Source organism: Scardinius erythrophthalmus, assembly GCF_964197995.2.
Source record: "Scardinius erythrophthalmus genome assembly, chromosome: 12".
NCBI lineage: Eukaryota > Metazoa > Chordata > Actinopteri > Cypriniformes > Leuciscidae > Scardinius > Scardinius erythrophthalmus.
Window position 1 is genome coordinate 42,426,843 of NC_138232.1, and position 11,936 is coordinate 42,438,778.

The 11,936-nt window shown below is 43.0% G+C and overlaps 1 protein-coding gene across 1 annotated transcript in view; it reads left to right on the plus strand.

The window, feature by feature from the left end:
- smarca4b (SWI/SNF related BAF chromatin remodeling complex subunit ATPase 4b) overlaps nucleotides 1–11,936 on the plus strand; it is a 46,707-nt gene that overhangs the window by 23,721 nt on the left and 11,050 nt on the right. The window contains exons 19-25 of the mRNA XM_081380920.1: nucleotides 1,144–1,257; nucleotides 1,716–1,823; nucleotides 1,919–2,005; nucleotides 3,489–3,535; nucleotides 3,618–3,784; nucleotides 4,374–4,537; nucleotides 10,729–10,998. Of these exons, the coding sequence (XP_081237046.1) occupies nucleotides 1,144–1,257; nucleotides 1,716–1,823; nucleotides 1,919–2,005; nucleotides 3,489–3,535; nucleotides 3,618–3,784; nucleotides 4,374–4,537; nucleotides 10,729–10,998 (957 nt within the window). The remainder of the gene's footprint in view (nucleotides 1–1,143; nucleotides 1,258–1,715; nucleotides 1,824–1,918; nucleotides 2,006–3,488; nucleotides 3,536–3,617; nucleotides 3,785–4,373; nucleotides 4,538–10,728; nucleotides 10,999–11,936) is intronic.

Genomic DNA, 11,936 nt, shown 5'->3' on the forward strand with positions numbered 1-11,936 from the left:
AATCTAAATCTAGTAATGTAAGTATAATTTTAGGGCTTCGGGTCAGTTTGACCAACGAGGGAAGGATTTGTTCCAGGAAGCGAGGGTCGCTAATTGTGTTTTGGAGTTTCCTAAAATAGGTGTAAATGCATACACAAAAAGGTCAAAAACACTTTAACTTCCTCATAATCTGCACTGCAGCATCAGCTCTTTCCTCTCAGTGTCTGAAATGGTTAGATTGAAGATTCAGTCTCTCTAAGCTCCGCCTCTCTGAGCGCTGCTCTGCTCTGATTGGTCAGATGGCCCAGTCTGCTGTGATTGGTCGACCGCTTACAGCTCGTGTCGGAAACCAAATGTCATCAGCATATCTGAGTTTTAACCTATCAATTCCAGCATGATTCAAAGCAAAGTTGTGAAATGAATTTAAAGGCTCTTTTACAGCTGGTATTACGATGCATTTTGGTTGATCGGATCTCAAGTAGACGGGAGACATTCCCGTTTACACCTGGTGTTTTAATCCGTCTCTTTTGTCCACTTTCACTCACTTCTGTCCTGATTTCTTCAAGGGGAGGGTCTATGGGGAGGAAAATGTGTTTTTTTCAGATCTTTAGATCTAATGGACGAATAAGCTCATACAATTTACATATGAACGCGCCCGGAGATGAAAAACACGGAGAGCATCAGATTTAGTTTCTGCTCTGACAGACGCGAGATCTGCCGTGTGTTAGAAATCAGGAATGATCAGAGAACATTGTGCTTGGTATGTTTTTCATCTTCAAACCAAACTTAGGTCTTCATCCGACCATTTAAATCCCGTTTGGTTAGCGCGCTTCCCATAATGTTATGCATTAGATCAGTGGTCGGAGAGCAGACGGTCTTTAGTGGCTGTTCGAACGCACTCGACCACATGAGCATTTACACTACGAGATCAATCCAGTCTAATGCGTTCTCGACTCCCTCTGGAAGTGGTGAAAGTGGACAAGCTCGAAACGTTTTAGACGCCGTTTAACCAAAACGCTTCCTAACACCAGGTGTAAACAGATCCTAAATGTTGCACAATGTTGTCATAAAGGGAAATAATATAATTCCCATCTTTCAAAAATGAATATTTAATTAATCTTGAAGAGCAGTAGAGCTGACAGTAGTGCTGATGATGTGTCTCAGGTGGACCTGAACGAGGAGGAGACGATCCTGATCATCCGGCGCCTGCATAAAGTGCTCCGGCCGTTCCTGTTGCGAAGACTGAAGAAAGAAGTGGAGGCGCAGCTGCCGGAGAAGGTGTGTGTGATGCAGACTTCAGTCAGTGTGTGTGTGTGTTACGATGGAAACGCATAAATTGTGCATAAAAAACGTATGGAAACACATTTACTGAATAAATCACTCAATGGTGTAATTCCCTCCAGAAGCGTCTCACACACACGAGTGTGTTCCCGATCACCAGCATCCGAACGCTAGAGAACACGACAGCGTTTACTGTGTTTCGTCTGACTCTCTGAGACACTCGTTTATGACGGAGGGAAAAAGAGAAAGATTGCAGAAACTTACAGTTTATTACTGATAATTTGCACTAATTTCTCAGGAAGTGATGATTTTGTTCTCTTGAACACATGAGATGCAAACGCTGCTTTATTCACACGTTTTATGCAATATTACAATTTTGTGCATAAGTTAAATTCACTCCTTTGGATGTAAGCCCAGCTTGAGTCTGAGCGTCTGTGGTGTGTGTCCGAGTGCAGGTGGAGTACGTGATAAAGTGTGACATGTCGGCTCTTCAGAGGGTTTTGTACCGACACATGCAGGCTAAAGGAGTTCTGCTAACCGACGGCTCCGAGAAGGACAAGAAGGTGAGGAAGAGCGGGATGGATCTGTGTGTATTACAGAGACACCTCACATCTTCACTTGTGCAGTTGTGTGTTGTTGAACATTGTGTGTGTTTCAGGGTAAAGGCGGCACTAAGACTCTGATGAACACCATTATGCAGCTGAGGAAGATCTGTAATCATCCCTACATGTTCCAGCAAATCGAGGTGCGTTACAGGGGACATATCATGCAAATCTGACTTCTCCCGTGTGTAAGTGCTATAATCGGTGCTTCTACAACACAGAAAACATGAAAAGTGAAACCCAGTAACTGTGTTCTGGTGAGCTTTTCTCTGCAAGCATGTCAGAATATAAGCCGATCAGATTTCACTCTCCTTCTGGCGTATGAAGAGGATCTTATTATAATATTAGCGGCCCTTAATCTGCACGTTCACACCAAGCGTGCCGCACAAGCCCTGAAAAGTGAAGCCAAAACGTCTCGATCGCCCCCCGGTGACTGGTCCTAGTATAGGTCATAAGCCCCGCCTCCCCGTGTTTTTCAGCGGGACGCGAGACCAACTAAACAATTAAATTACACTTCAAATATCTTTTTTCCAAAGGTGGTTTCTTTCATTTGCTGTCGTTTTTATCACGCTGACGTAAGTTCAAGTGTCTGTTTCAAAAATAAGTTGTTTTTTAGTTAGTTACATGATGCGGTGGTGTAACGTCATGATTGACAGCTGTGATTGACAGGTTCTCTGAGCGAAGTAGTCACTGAAGCACCAACGGACATTTTTTTCGAGATCTTCGGAGGACTGAGGAGATTGTATTTAATTTATTTTAACAAGCCTCTTGTCGTACTGCAATAAATTTTTTAAAAAGTGTGCAGAATCCACTGTCCCTGAGTGCATTCTGCGAGAGTGAGCGCTGATTTCGCGGCTTTACTTCCTGCTCACGACTGCGCAGGTCTGGTCCCGAGATCGCTACTGCGCAGACTCAAGTTCCAAGATGTCAGCGCCATATCGGGACGCTGGCGGCTTCAGTTCTCATCAATGGAAGAGAGCGAAGGGGCGTCGTCCATCTTTTTTTACAGTCTATGGTTCACACACACCAGCCGACATCTGGTTTCACAAGCGACAACAGAGACCAGTTCTAACGCACTGATGAAGATCCAGCAGAGCCTGAAGCTGTTCTGTGGTTGAGCACAGACGAGCACTGAACACTATTGACCAGAACATGTCCCCGCTGTCTTATAAACACCTCAGGAACTGTGGACACTTGTGGAGGAGTTCAACATGATGATGAGATGATCAGTGTAACTCCACAACAACTACAGAAATGTCTCCACTAACATTCAGAAGCTCTTCCTGAGTCTCTCCGTAAGGCTGCACTCGCTACTGGTGATTCTGGGATTCTGGATGAGGGAGATTGGCCTGTTCTGTTATTGCCGGAGTTTCTGAAGCTCGTGTAAAGACTCCGCCCTCTTCTGAATGGAGGCGGAGCTAAAGCTCATTTGCATTTAAAGGGACACACACAAAAAGCGTGTTTTAATATGCTATAATAAATTATCTGGTATTTTGAGCTGAAATTTCACAGACACATTCTGGGTCACCAGAGATTTATATTACATCTTGTGAAAAGAGGCATAACGTGTCACCTTTAATGTGTGTGTCTCAGTGTGTTGATCATCCGAATGTGCTGCTTTTGCAGGAGTCGTTTTCGGAGCATCTGGGTTTCTCTGGCGGGATAGTTCAAGGGTGAGCGCAGACACAGTGTGACACGTTAGACGTCGCCAGGACTGAGCCTTTATATGACCTCGATGTAACCTCTGACCTGCAGGGCTGACCTGTACCGGGCCTCAGGAAAGTTCGAGGTGCTGGATCGTATTCTGCCCAAGTTACGGGCGTCCAATCACAAAGTGCTGCTCTTCTGCCAGATGACGTCACTGATGACCATAATGGAGGATTACTTTGCGTACCGCAGCTTTAAATATCTTCGTCTGGATGGTGAGTCTGTGTCTCTCGCTTTCTTTGGTTTGTGGTGTTTGTAAAGTAGAGCATGATTATTATTATTATTATTATTATTATTATTATTATTATTATTAAACTCATGCTGATCTGGACGAACCCAAGTGTATGAGGTATTTTTGACAGGCTGAAGGGCCACTTGGACTCCAGGAGATCACATGATATGCGTGATGTGCAAAACGTGGATGGAATTGTGGAATCCAGTCATAAAAAATGGAATTTAGTGTGTAACACAGAATGTCATGAATATATTAAAAGTAGAGCTGTACATTTAATCATATCGCGATATGGACTAATGTTTGTAAATATTTAATTGCCAAAAGCATTTTAAATATGAAAATATGATCCTAATGTTTGATGTTCTATACGAGCACATGAACACATGAAGTATATTACTGCTGTGATACTGTATGTGTACCTCTAATAATAATAAAATAAAAAATTTTTAAAAAAATAAAAGTTTTTAACTTTTTTAATGTTTTTAGAACTGACTGAGGCGGAAGTGAGATGTGCCTCCTCAGAGTTGAGTGTGTGTGTGTGTGTGTGTGTGTGTGTGTGTGTGTTTTAGGCACGACCAAAGCAGAGGATCGTGGGATGCTGCTGAAGACCTTCAATGATCCGGCCTCTCAGTACTTCATATTCCTGCTGAGCACCAGAGCGGGAGGACTGGGCCTCAATCTACAGAGCGCCGACACCGTCATCATATTCGACAGCGACTGGAACCCTCATCAGGTAGAGCACATCCACAGCATCATCATCATCTTCATCTTCATCAGTCATCGTACAGAACTCATGTTTCGTACATCAATTCCCCTGTGAATTGAAGCCAGCACAAGACGAGGACGACACGTTTATTCACACAAACAGCTGTTTAATGTTGTGTTATGAGGCAGACGCGCCTGTACTCGCTCACAGCTTTATATTGAGGTGGAACTTTAGATTTATCTTTGTAGAGAAAAGAAACTGCGTAAACAGAAACATTCAGGAGCTGGTTTCCAACCTCTGCCCGTGACTTTAATAAGTAATACAGCTTCACTACTGAAATGTGCATTATATTTCTCAGCAATGAGGCGATAACTTCACTGTTATTAAACCAGCAAACCTCACTATTAGGATACTCACTCCCCTCTCCCTTTCTCACTCTCTCTCGCTCTCTCTGGTTTAATGAATTCATTAAAAAATATATTACAGCTCTAGTTTATTTAATTTCAGAATTCTAGATCTGAGCTGTAGATAAATGAAAATTATTTTTGAACTATATATCTGTTTCTTCAGATTTTTGTGTTCAAGGGTTCATACGAGGTGCTTGAATTTGACTTTTTGAAATGTAAGTCCTGGAAAACCCTTTAAAGGGGTCATATAATGGTACATGCACTTTTACAAGTTGATTGCACTGAAATATCTGTTGGCAGTGCCTGTACACAACCATCCTATCATGATAAAAATCCATCCAGTGGTTTTGTTTTAATCTCCTTATATGTTTGACCATCTCTGAAATCAAGCCGTTCGATATTGTGACGTCATAAGATCGTACGCCCCTCCCGCTATTGTGATTGACAGCTGTGTTGCAACACAAGACCCGCCCTGAGCGAGCTGTGACAGCCGTCGTCATAGTAGTCCGCCATTGTTGATATGCTGGAGCAGAATGGCGTCTAAGCGATTGTGGTGTTCTGTTCTTAGATGTAATAAGGAACACAGCAGTCATTTGGATGTTCCTAAATCCGAGCCGTTGAAGAAGCAGTGGCTGAGTTTTGTTTTTGAAGCGATATGCCCAAAGGATTGACGCGGGGATTCCCTCACGGGTTGTCTGTGCTTTCATGTTTGCGCGAATCATTTCACACCAGACAGCTTCACAAAGAGAAAAAACGGATCGGTACCAACGTGTTACTGCTTAACCTCCAGAAGATGTAAGTGTAATGTTTTATTAACCTTTATATTAGTATTTATATTAATCTTTGCAAAATTTGCAAACCTTGCTGCAGGCTTCACGATGAATGCGTCTAAGGTTTACACTCAGGGTACATTACGGCATGTTTTCTATGTACGACGTTCTCAATATAATTCATAATCCCACGTTTATAACGAATAACACGTGGTTATTGTGTTAGATACGGTCAGAGAATGTCTAATACGGTGTACCCACAGAACAGAGGGGCGGGGTGAGCAAAGCTCATTAACATTTAAAGACACATGCACTGAAACGGCGTGCTGAAAACAGAGCTGTTTTTGACCAGGTAAAATTAGTGTTTTCTTTCAATACTAATGAGAATTTTTAATTAAAGTATATTACAAACTTTTAATTTAGACCCTAAAGAATCATATTAGCTTGTACAAAAATGGCATTATATGACCCCTTTAAATCAGCCATATTTATGAAAAGGTATGAAAAGTTATTGAAAGACAATATATGTGAAATTTAGGGCTGTGTATTGGCAAGAATCTGGCGATACGATACGTATCACGATACATGGGTCACGATTCAATATATTGCAATATATTTCGATACTGTGCATAAGGCGATATATTGGGATTTTTTAAAAGTAAAATATATTAAAATATTTAAAAAAAAGAAATGATGTGCATAAAAGTCAAAGAAGTTTACTTTAGGTAAACAATTCAGTACACAGAAAATCAAACTGCCAGTTTGGGCTTGTGGTTCACAGGTTCTTAGTGAGCAAATGTTTATATGCTCAAGTAGGCCATAATAAAAGAAAATAGGTACAAAGCCCCTGTCACAATACAAAACAACAACGTGAACTGGACGAAAATGAATGAAAGTGGATGAAAGTGAACAAAATAAATGTGTCATATATTGAAATCAAGTTTTATGTGATAAAAGATTTTAAAAGAACTGGACGCGCGAATGAGGCGAACCGCGCCGCGCTAAACGCCTCGTACCGGACCTCCAGACGCGCGTAAACGCGTCTTTGCATTGACTTAACATTGCAATCACTCGCGCCAGATGCTCTCTTCGCGCGTTTGGTGTGAACGATTGTAACGGTCTAAAATACTCAAGCGCCCAAATTACCGCTAGGCATTCCTTCTCGGGGGTAGAGTAAGGGCGTTCAGACTTGTGCAAAGCACGACTGGCGTAGGCAATTGCACAGTCTCTACCTTCTTCATCCCTCTGCATCAAAGCAGCTCCCAGACCGACATCACACGCATCAACATGAATGAAGAATGGAAGTGAAAACTGGGGAAATCTCAGGATAGGCGCAGACGTCAGTTTACTTTTGAGGAAATCCAAAGCATTTTGGCAATCTTGTGTCCACACAAAAGGAATGTTGGCTCTTGTAAGTGCAAAGAGAGGTTCAGCATGTCGAGCATATTCGTGAATGAACCGCCGGTAGTAACTAGTCAGGCCCAAGAACTGTCTCACCTGCTTAACGTTTGCTGGAGTAACAAAATCAACCACCGCCTTCACTTTCTCCTCATTCGGTAGGATACCATCTTTGGTGACTCGATACCCCAAGAAGGTAAGTTCCTTCCTACAGAACTGACACTTCTCCAACTTGATAGACAGACCAGCAGACTTGAGCCTAGCCAGGACCTCCTCAAGGTCTATCAGGTGTTGCTCAAACGTGGGCGAGGCGACTACAATATCGTCCAGATACACAGCGCATGTCTTGTAGATAAGGCCCGCCAGTACAGTGTTCATGAGCCTCTGAAAAGTGGCAGGGGCATTACACAGGCCGAAAGGTAGAACACGGAACTGGTATAATCCACGGTGAGAAATGAAAGCAGTCTTTGGCCTTGACGATTCCTCCATAGCCACCTGCCAATAGCCCCTGGCCAAGTCAATTGTGGACACAAAGTTTCCTCTCGCTAGAAAATCAAGGGACTCGTCTATTCTCGGAAGTGGGTACGAGTCTTTCACCGTAAAGCGATTCAAACCTCGATAATCTACGCAAAACCTTGGTTCGCCGGAAGGCTTTTGAACAATGACAACTGGTGCAGCCCATGGCCCTGATGCTGGTTCCACAATGCCTTCCGTCAACATCATGTCGATTTGCCTCTCAATTAACTCTTTCTTTGCAGGTGATGTGCGGTATGGAGGAAGATGGATAGGTCTGGCCTGTTCTGTGTCAATTTTGTGCTCAACCATGGATGTATGACCTAGATGTCCATCAAATAATTCAGCAAAGGATCTCAACAACTCAGAAAGCTTAATTTTTTCACCATCATTTAGAGCAGCCTCGTCGACTTTTGTGGCCAAATTGGAAGAACCAGATTCCAAACTAAGTATACTGTGACTTGGCGTCATTAAGTCAACTCCCTCCAACTCCTCTGAGGTCTCTGGCACATCACCCAGGACAACTGTTCTGGAAGGAACTCGAATCACGACAGAAGCTCTCATCATAAAATCCATGCCCAAGACAAGCGGCGCTGAAAGGTTTTGGATGACTGCAAAACGATGGTAAAAGCGTTGGCCCATGAAACCAAACTGTAGCCAAGCTAACCCAGAAGGACAACACATAGCTCCATCGGCAAGCTGTAAAGGAGGCGCAGACCAAGCTGTTGTTTTGAAAGTCCCCCCTGGAACAAATTTTGAAACATCCCCTCGCACCGCTGAAACGGAAGCCCCCGTATCCAGGGTAGCTTCAAGTACCTGGCCATGAAAATTGACCTGAACACGGAAAGGTGTGTTCCAATAAGAAGAGGATGTGAGGTCTTCCACATGACCAAGTGCAAGCTGAGTGGTCTGGGATGAAACAGATAAGTGAGGCTCAATTACTGTCTTGGGGGAGGATTGCCTCTCTGAAACGTCCTCCCCCCTCTGAAGTTTCCCGACCTGGGCCTAACTGAGGCACCCAGGTCCGCAACCGCTGTATGCGACACACTACTTGGGCGTTCCGAACTCTGTGTCTCCGTAGTATGTTCAACCTGATGATTGGGCGAAACTGGGCGCACATCCAGACTATTCCGAAGTCTACATGATGGACAGTTACGGGAAGTATACCCCGGTGTCAAACACTTGAAACAGTGAACATCCCGTGCTACAGGAACTGACTGCGGCACATGGGATGCATTACGACTACACGGACCCAAGACTGAATGCAGCTCATGCGCACGCAAGAGAAGGTCCATCACAGATGTTACCGCAGTACCATAGAGTGCTACCCTGTATTTCTCCACAGCATGCTTGCATATTAGCTCAATTTGCTCCAGCTGAGGAGGCGGAGTTCTCAATTTTCGAAATTCACTCAGCATGTGAGCGACAAACGTAGGCAAAGGTTCATCTGGCATCTGAACCCGGTCCAGGATACCTCTCATAATGCGCTCCTGATTATCAGATGGCAGAAAAACCTTCCTAAACAGATCACAAAACTGGGCCCATGTGGAAAGATGAGAGCTCAGGACATTAAACCACTTCTTTGGTTCCTTGGACAGAAAACGGGGGAGTTCAAGTAACATCTGGGAATCAGTAAGGTCTAGTGAAGTCCTGTATATGTCGACAGACTGAAGCCAATCTTCTGGACTCGTCTTTCCTTCGCCGTCAAATATTAGAGGTTCAAGACGCGATTGATGTAGGACAGAGGTCAAGTCCCTGTTCGGGCGCCACTTTGTGACGCAAAGTTGGGATGTGGCCCAGAAAGATAAAAAAACAATAGGTGTCGGAGGAAAAGATGCACGAGAGACTAGAGATTGCGTATCTTCCCCGTGTTTAATACAATTACTTAAACGTCACACTCGTCCGCATACATGGGGATCGAGTGAGAAAAAGTAACATACAAACAAACATCCAACTCTGGTCACAAAATATAAAAAGGAAATAAAAGAAAGAGTAGCGGTAGAGCGGTTATCTCCTCTCATCACCCGTCAAACCTACATCTGACGCTCTACGCACATGCGCAGTTCCCATTTTACCCCATATTAACCCAAAAACACAAAGTGACCGTTACACGATGCACGCGATTACATTTAGAAATAGACAAGCTTTGTTTCCAAATGCACCAAGCAAAGATATCCTTTCAGTTGTATAAACTTTTATAAAACCAGCCAATATAATCACAATAAACACATCCAAAATGAAATATTTAACATATAGGCTATATAACAACTGCACAACGTCTAATTTGTAAACAAAATGATTTACGCACTAAATCCAGCATAAACTCCGGCACAATTTGCATATGTTTAAACTCTCAAGGTAGACATCACATCCCGAACCTCACAGCAATTGGCTGCCGACTGCGTTTTTCGCTTGATATTTGTATAAAGGAACTGCCCAACTTTTTGACGCTCTCGGTCGCTCTCAACGCTTTCTCCGGTCCGCTGTCAATCCTAAAATGTCCAGTGGACACGCACCGTTATAGGCGAGCCTGGCGAGGACACTAGTGGTGCGTCTCAGCATAGCTATCTAGTGGTAGGGATTTAAACAACATAAACGTGAACCACTGTCTTACGGTCTTACCATGAATATTTTTGGACGTAAAAAAAAAAAAAAAAATCGATATTGCGTTTTTGAAAATCGATACAGTATTGCAAAATAAAATATCGCGATACTCAAGTGTATCGATTTTTTCTTACACCCCTAGTGAAATTAGTGTTTAATTTTAGCGATAAAACAATCTTTTCACACATAATGAAGCTGCAGTCCGTCTGATATAGATATAGAGGCATTTCGCATGGCTATGCGTGTGATATTGCTCATAAATATCAGAGTATATGATAAGGAAAGCGATATCTTTGTCCTTTCAGTGGTTAAAGTTTCCACAGTCACTGCATCCACTGCACTTTATCTGTATCATTTAGTTTCATTAGTTTATTTTTATTTGTCTATTTACTTTTTTTAGAATCTGAAAGATAATAAAGATATTGTTTGATAAGTGAGATCTCAGTCCTTGAAAACCAAGAAAGTAGTGCTTGAAAGTCCTGGAATCTCATGTTTAGCGTGTGTGTGTGTGTGTGTGTGTGTGCAGGACCTCCAGGCGCAGGATCGAGCCCACCGGATCGGGCAGCAGAACGAGGTGCGCGTTCTGCGTCTCTGTACCGTCAACAGTGTAGAGGAAAAGATCCTAGCGGCCGCTAAATACAAGCTGAATGTCGACCAGAAGGTGATCCAGGCCGGCATGTTCGACCAGAAGTCGTCGAGTCATGAGCGCCGAGCGTTTCTGCAGGCCATTCTGGAGCACGAGGAGCAGGACGAGGTCAGGAGTATCACTCCTTCTGCGTATAGTAGGCGACAAACAGTATGTGAGCCGTGTAGTATATCCAAATTCATAGTATTCATAAAACAGTTGGCGAATGTATCCAGATAACCTAATGCTTCTGCAGTGCGCACATGATGGACAATTTACTGTCCCATGAGGTTTTGTGAATGGTAGTGATGCCGTAGGTCACATGACAGTGACAACATGGCAAATTTAATCTTACAAAATACTATATTGAATAATATTCTTGTAACAGTTGCAAAGCAAGTTTCATATCAAATGTAGTGCCTTTATAGCATGTGATTTCGCATCATCTGTGCATGAGAATATTCCAATGTTTCATTAATTAATCATGAGAACTACTACGTTCAAAGAGGCCTGTTGTGTGCATATATGCAATAACATATTTTTATCATGTTTAAGTGCCCCTATTATGCTATTTTAAAGGTTTTTAATGTTGTTTTGGCTACATTTAGGTTTACATGCATCTAATATCAAAAAACACTTTAATTTCCTCATAATCTCCACTGCACATCAGCTCTTTTCTCTCAGTGTCTGAAACGCTTCCATCAAAGATTCAGTCTCTCTAAGCTCCGCCTCTCTGAGAGCTGCTCTGCTGTGATTGGTCAGAAAGCAAACGCTCATTATCATATCTGAATCTCAGCTCTTGATCACAGTGATACGGACAGTAACGATGGCGTGGGAAAACAGCGTCTTCTCCACACGAACAACACGATCCAAACTCTTCCAGTCTCAGAGAAACTACAGTGTTTGAGGGCGGAGCTAAGAGACGCTGTTCAGCCAATCAAGACCAAAGGGTGGAATTATGCAAATTAGGAAGTGAGACTGAATTACTGACGACTTGTTTCAGTTCAGAATCGACACAAACTCCATTTATCTGCAACTTTGATCTTTGAAACTTTTTGAGCTTTTACATTCACAACAGCTTTGTGAATGTAAGAGCGCATAATAAGGGC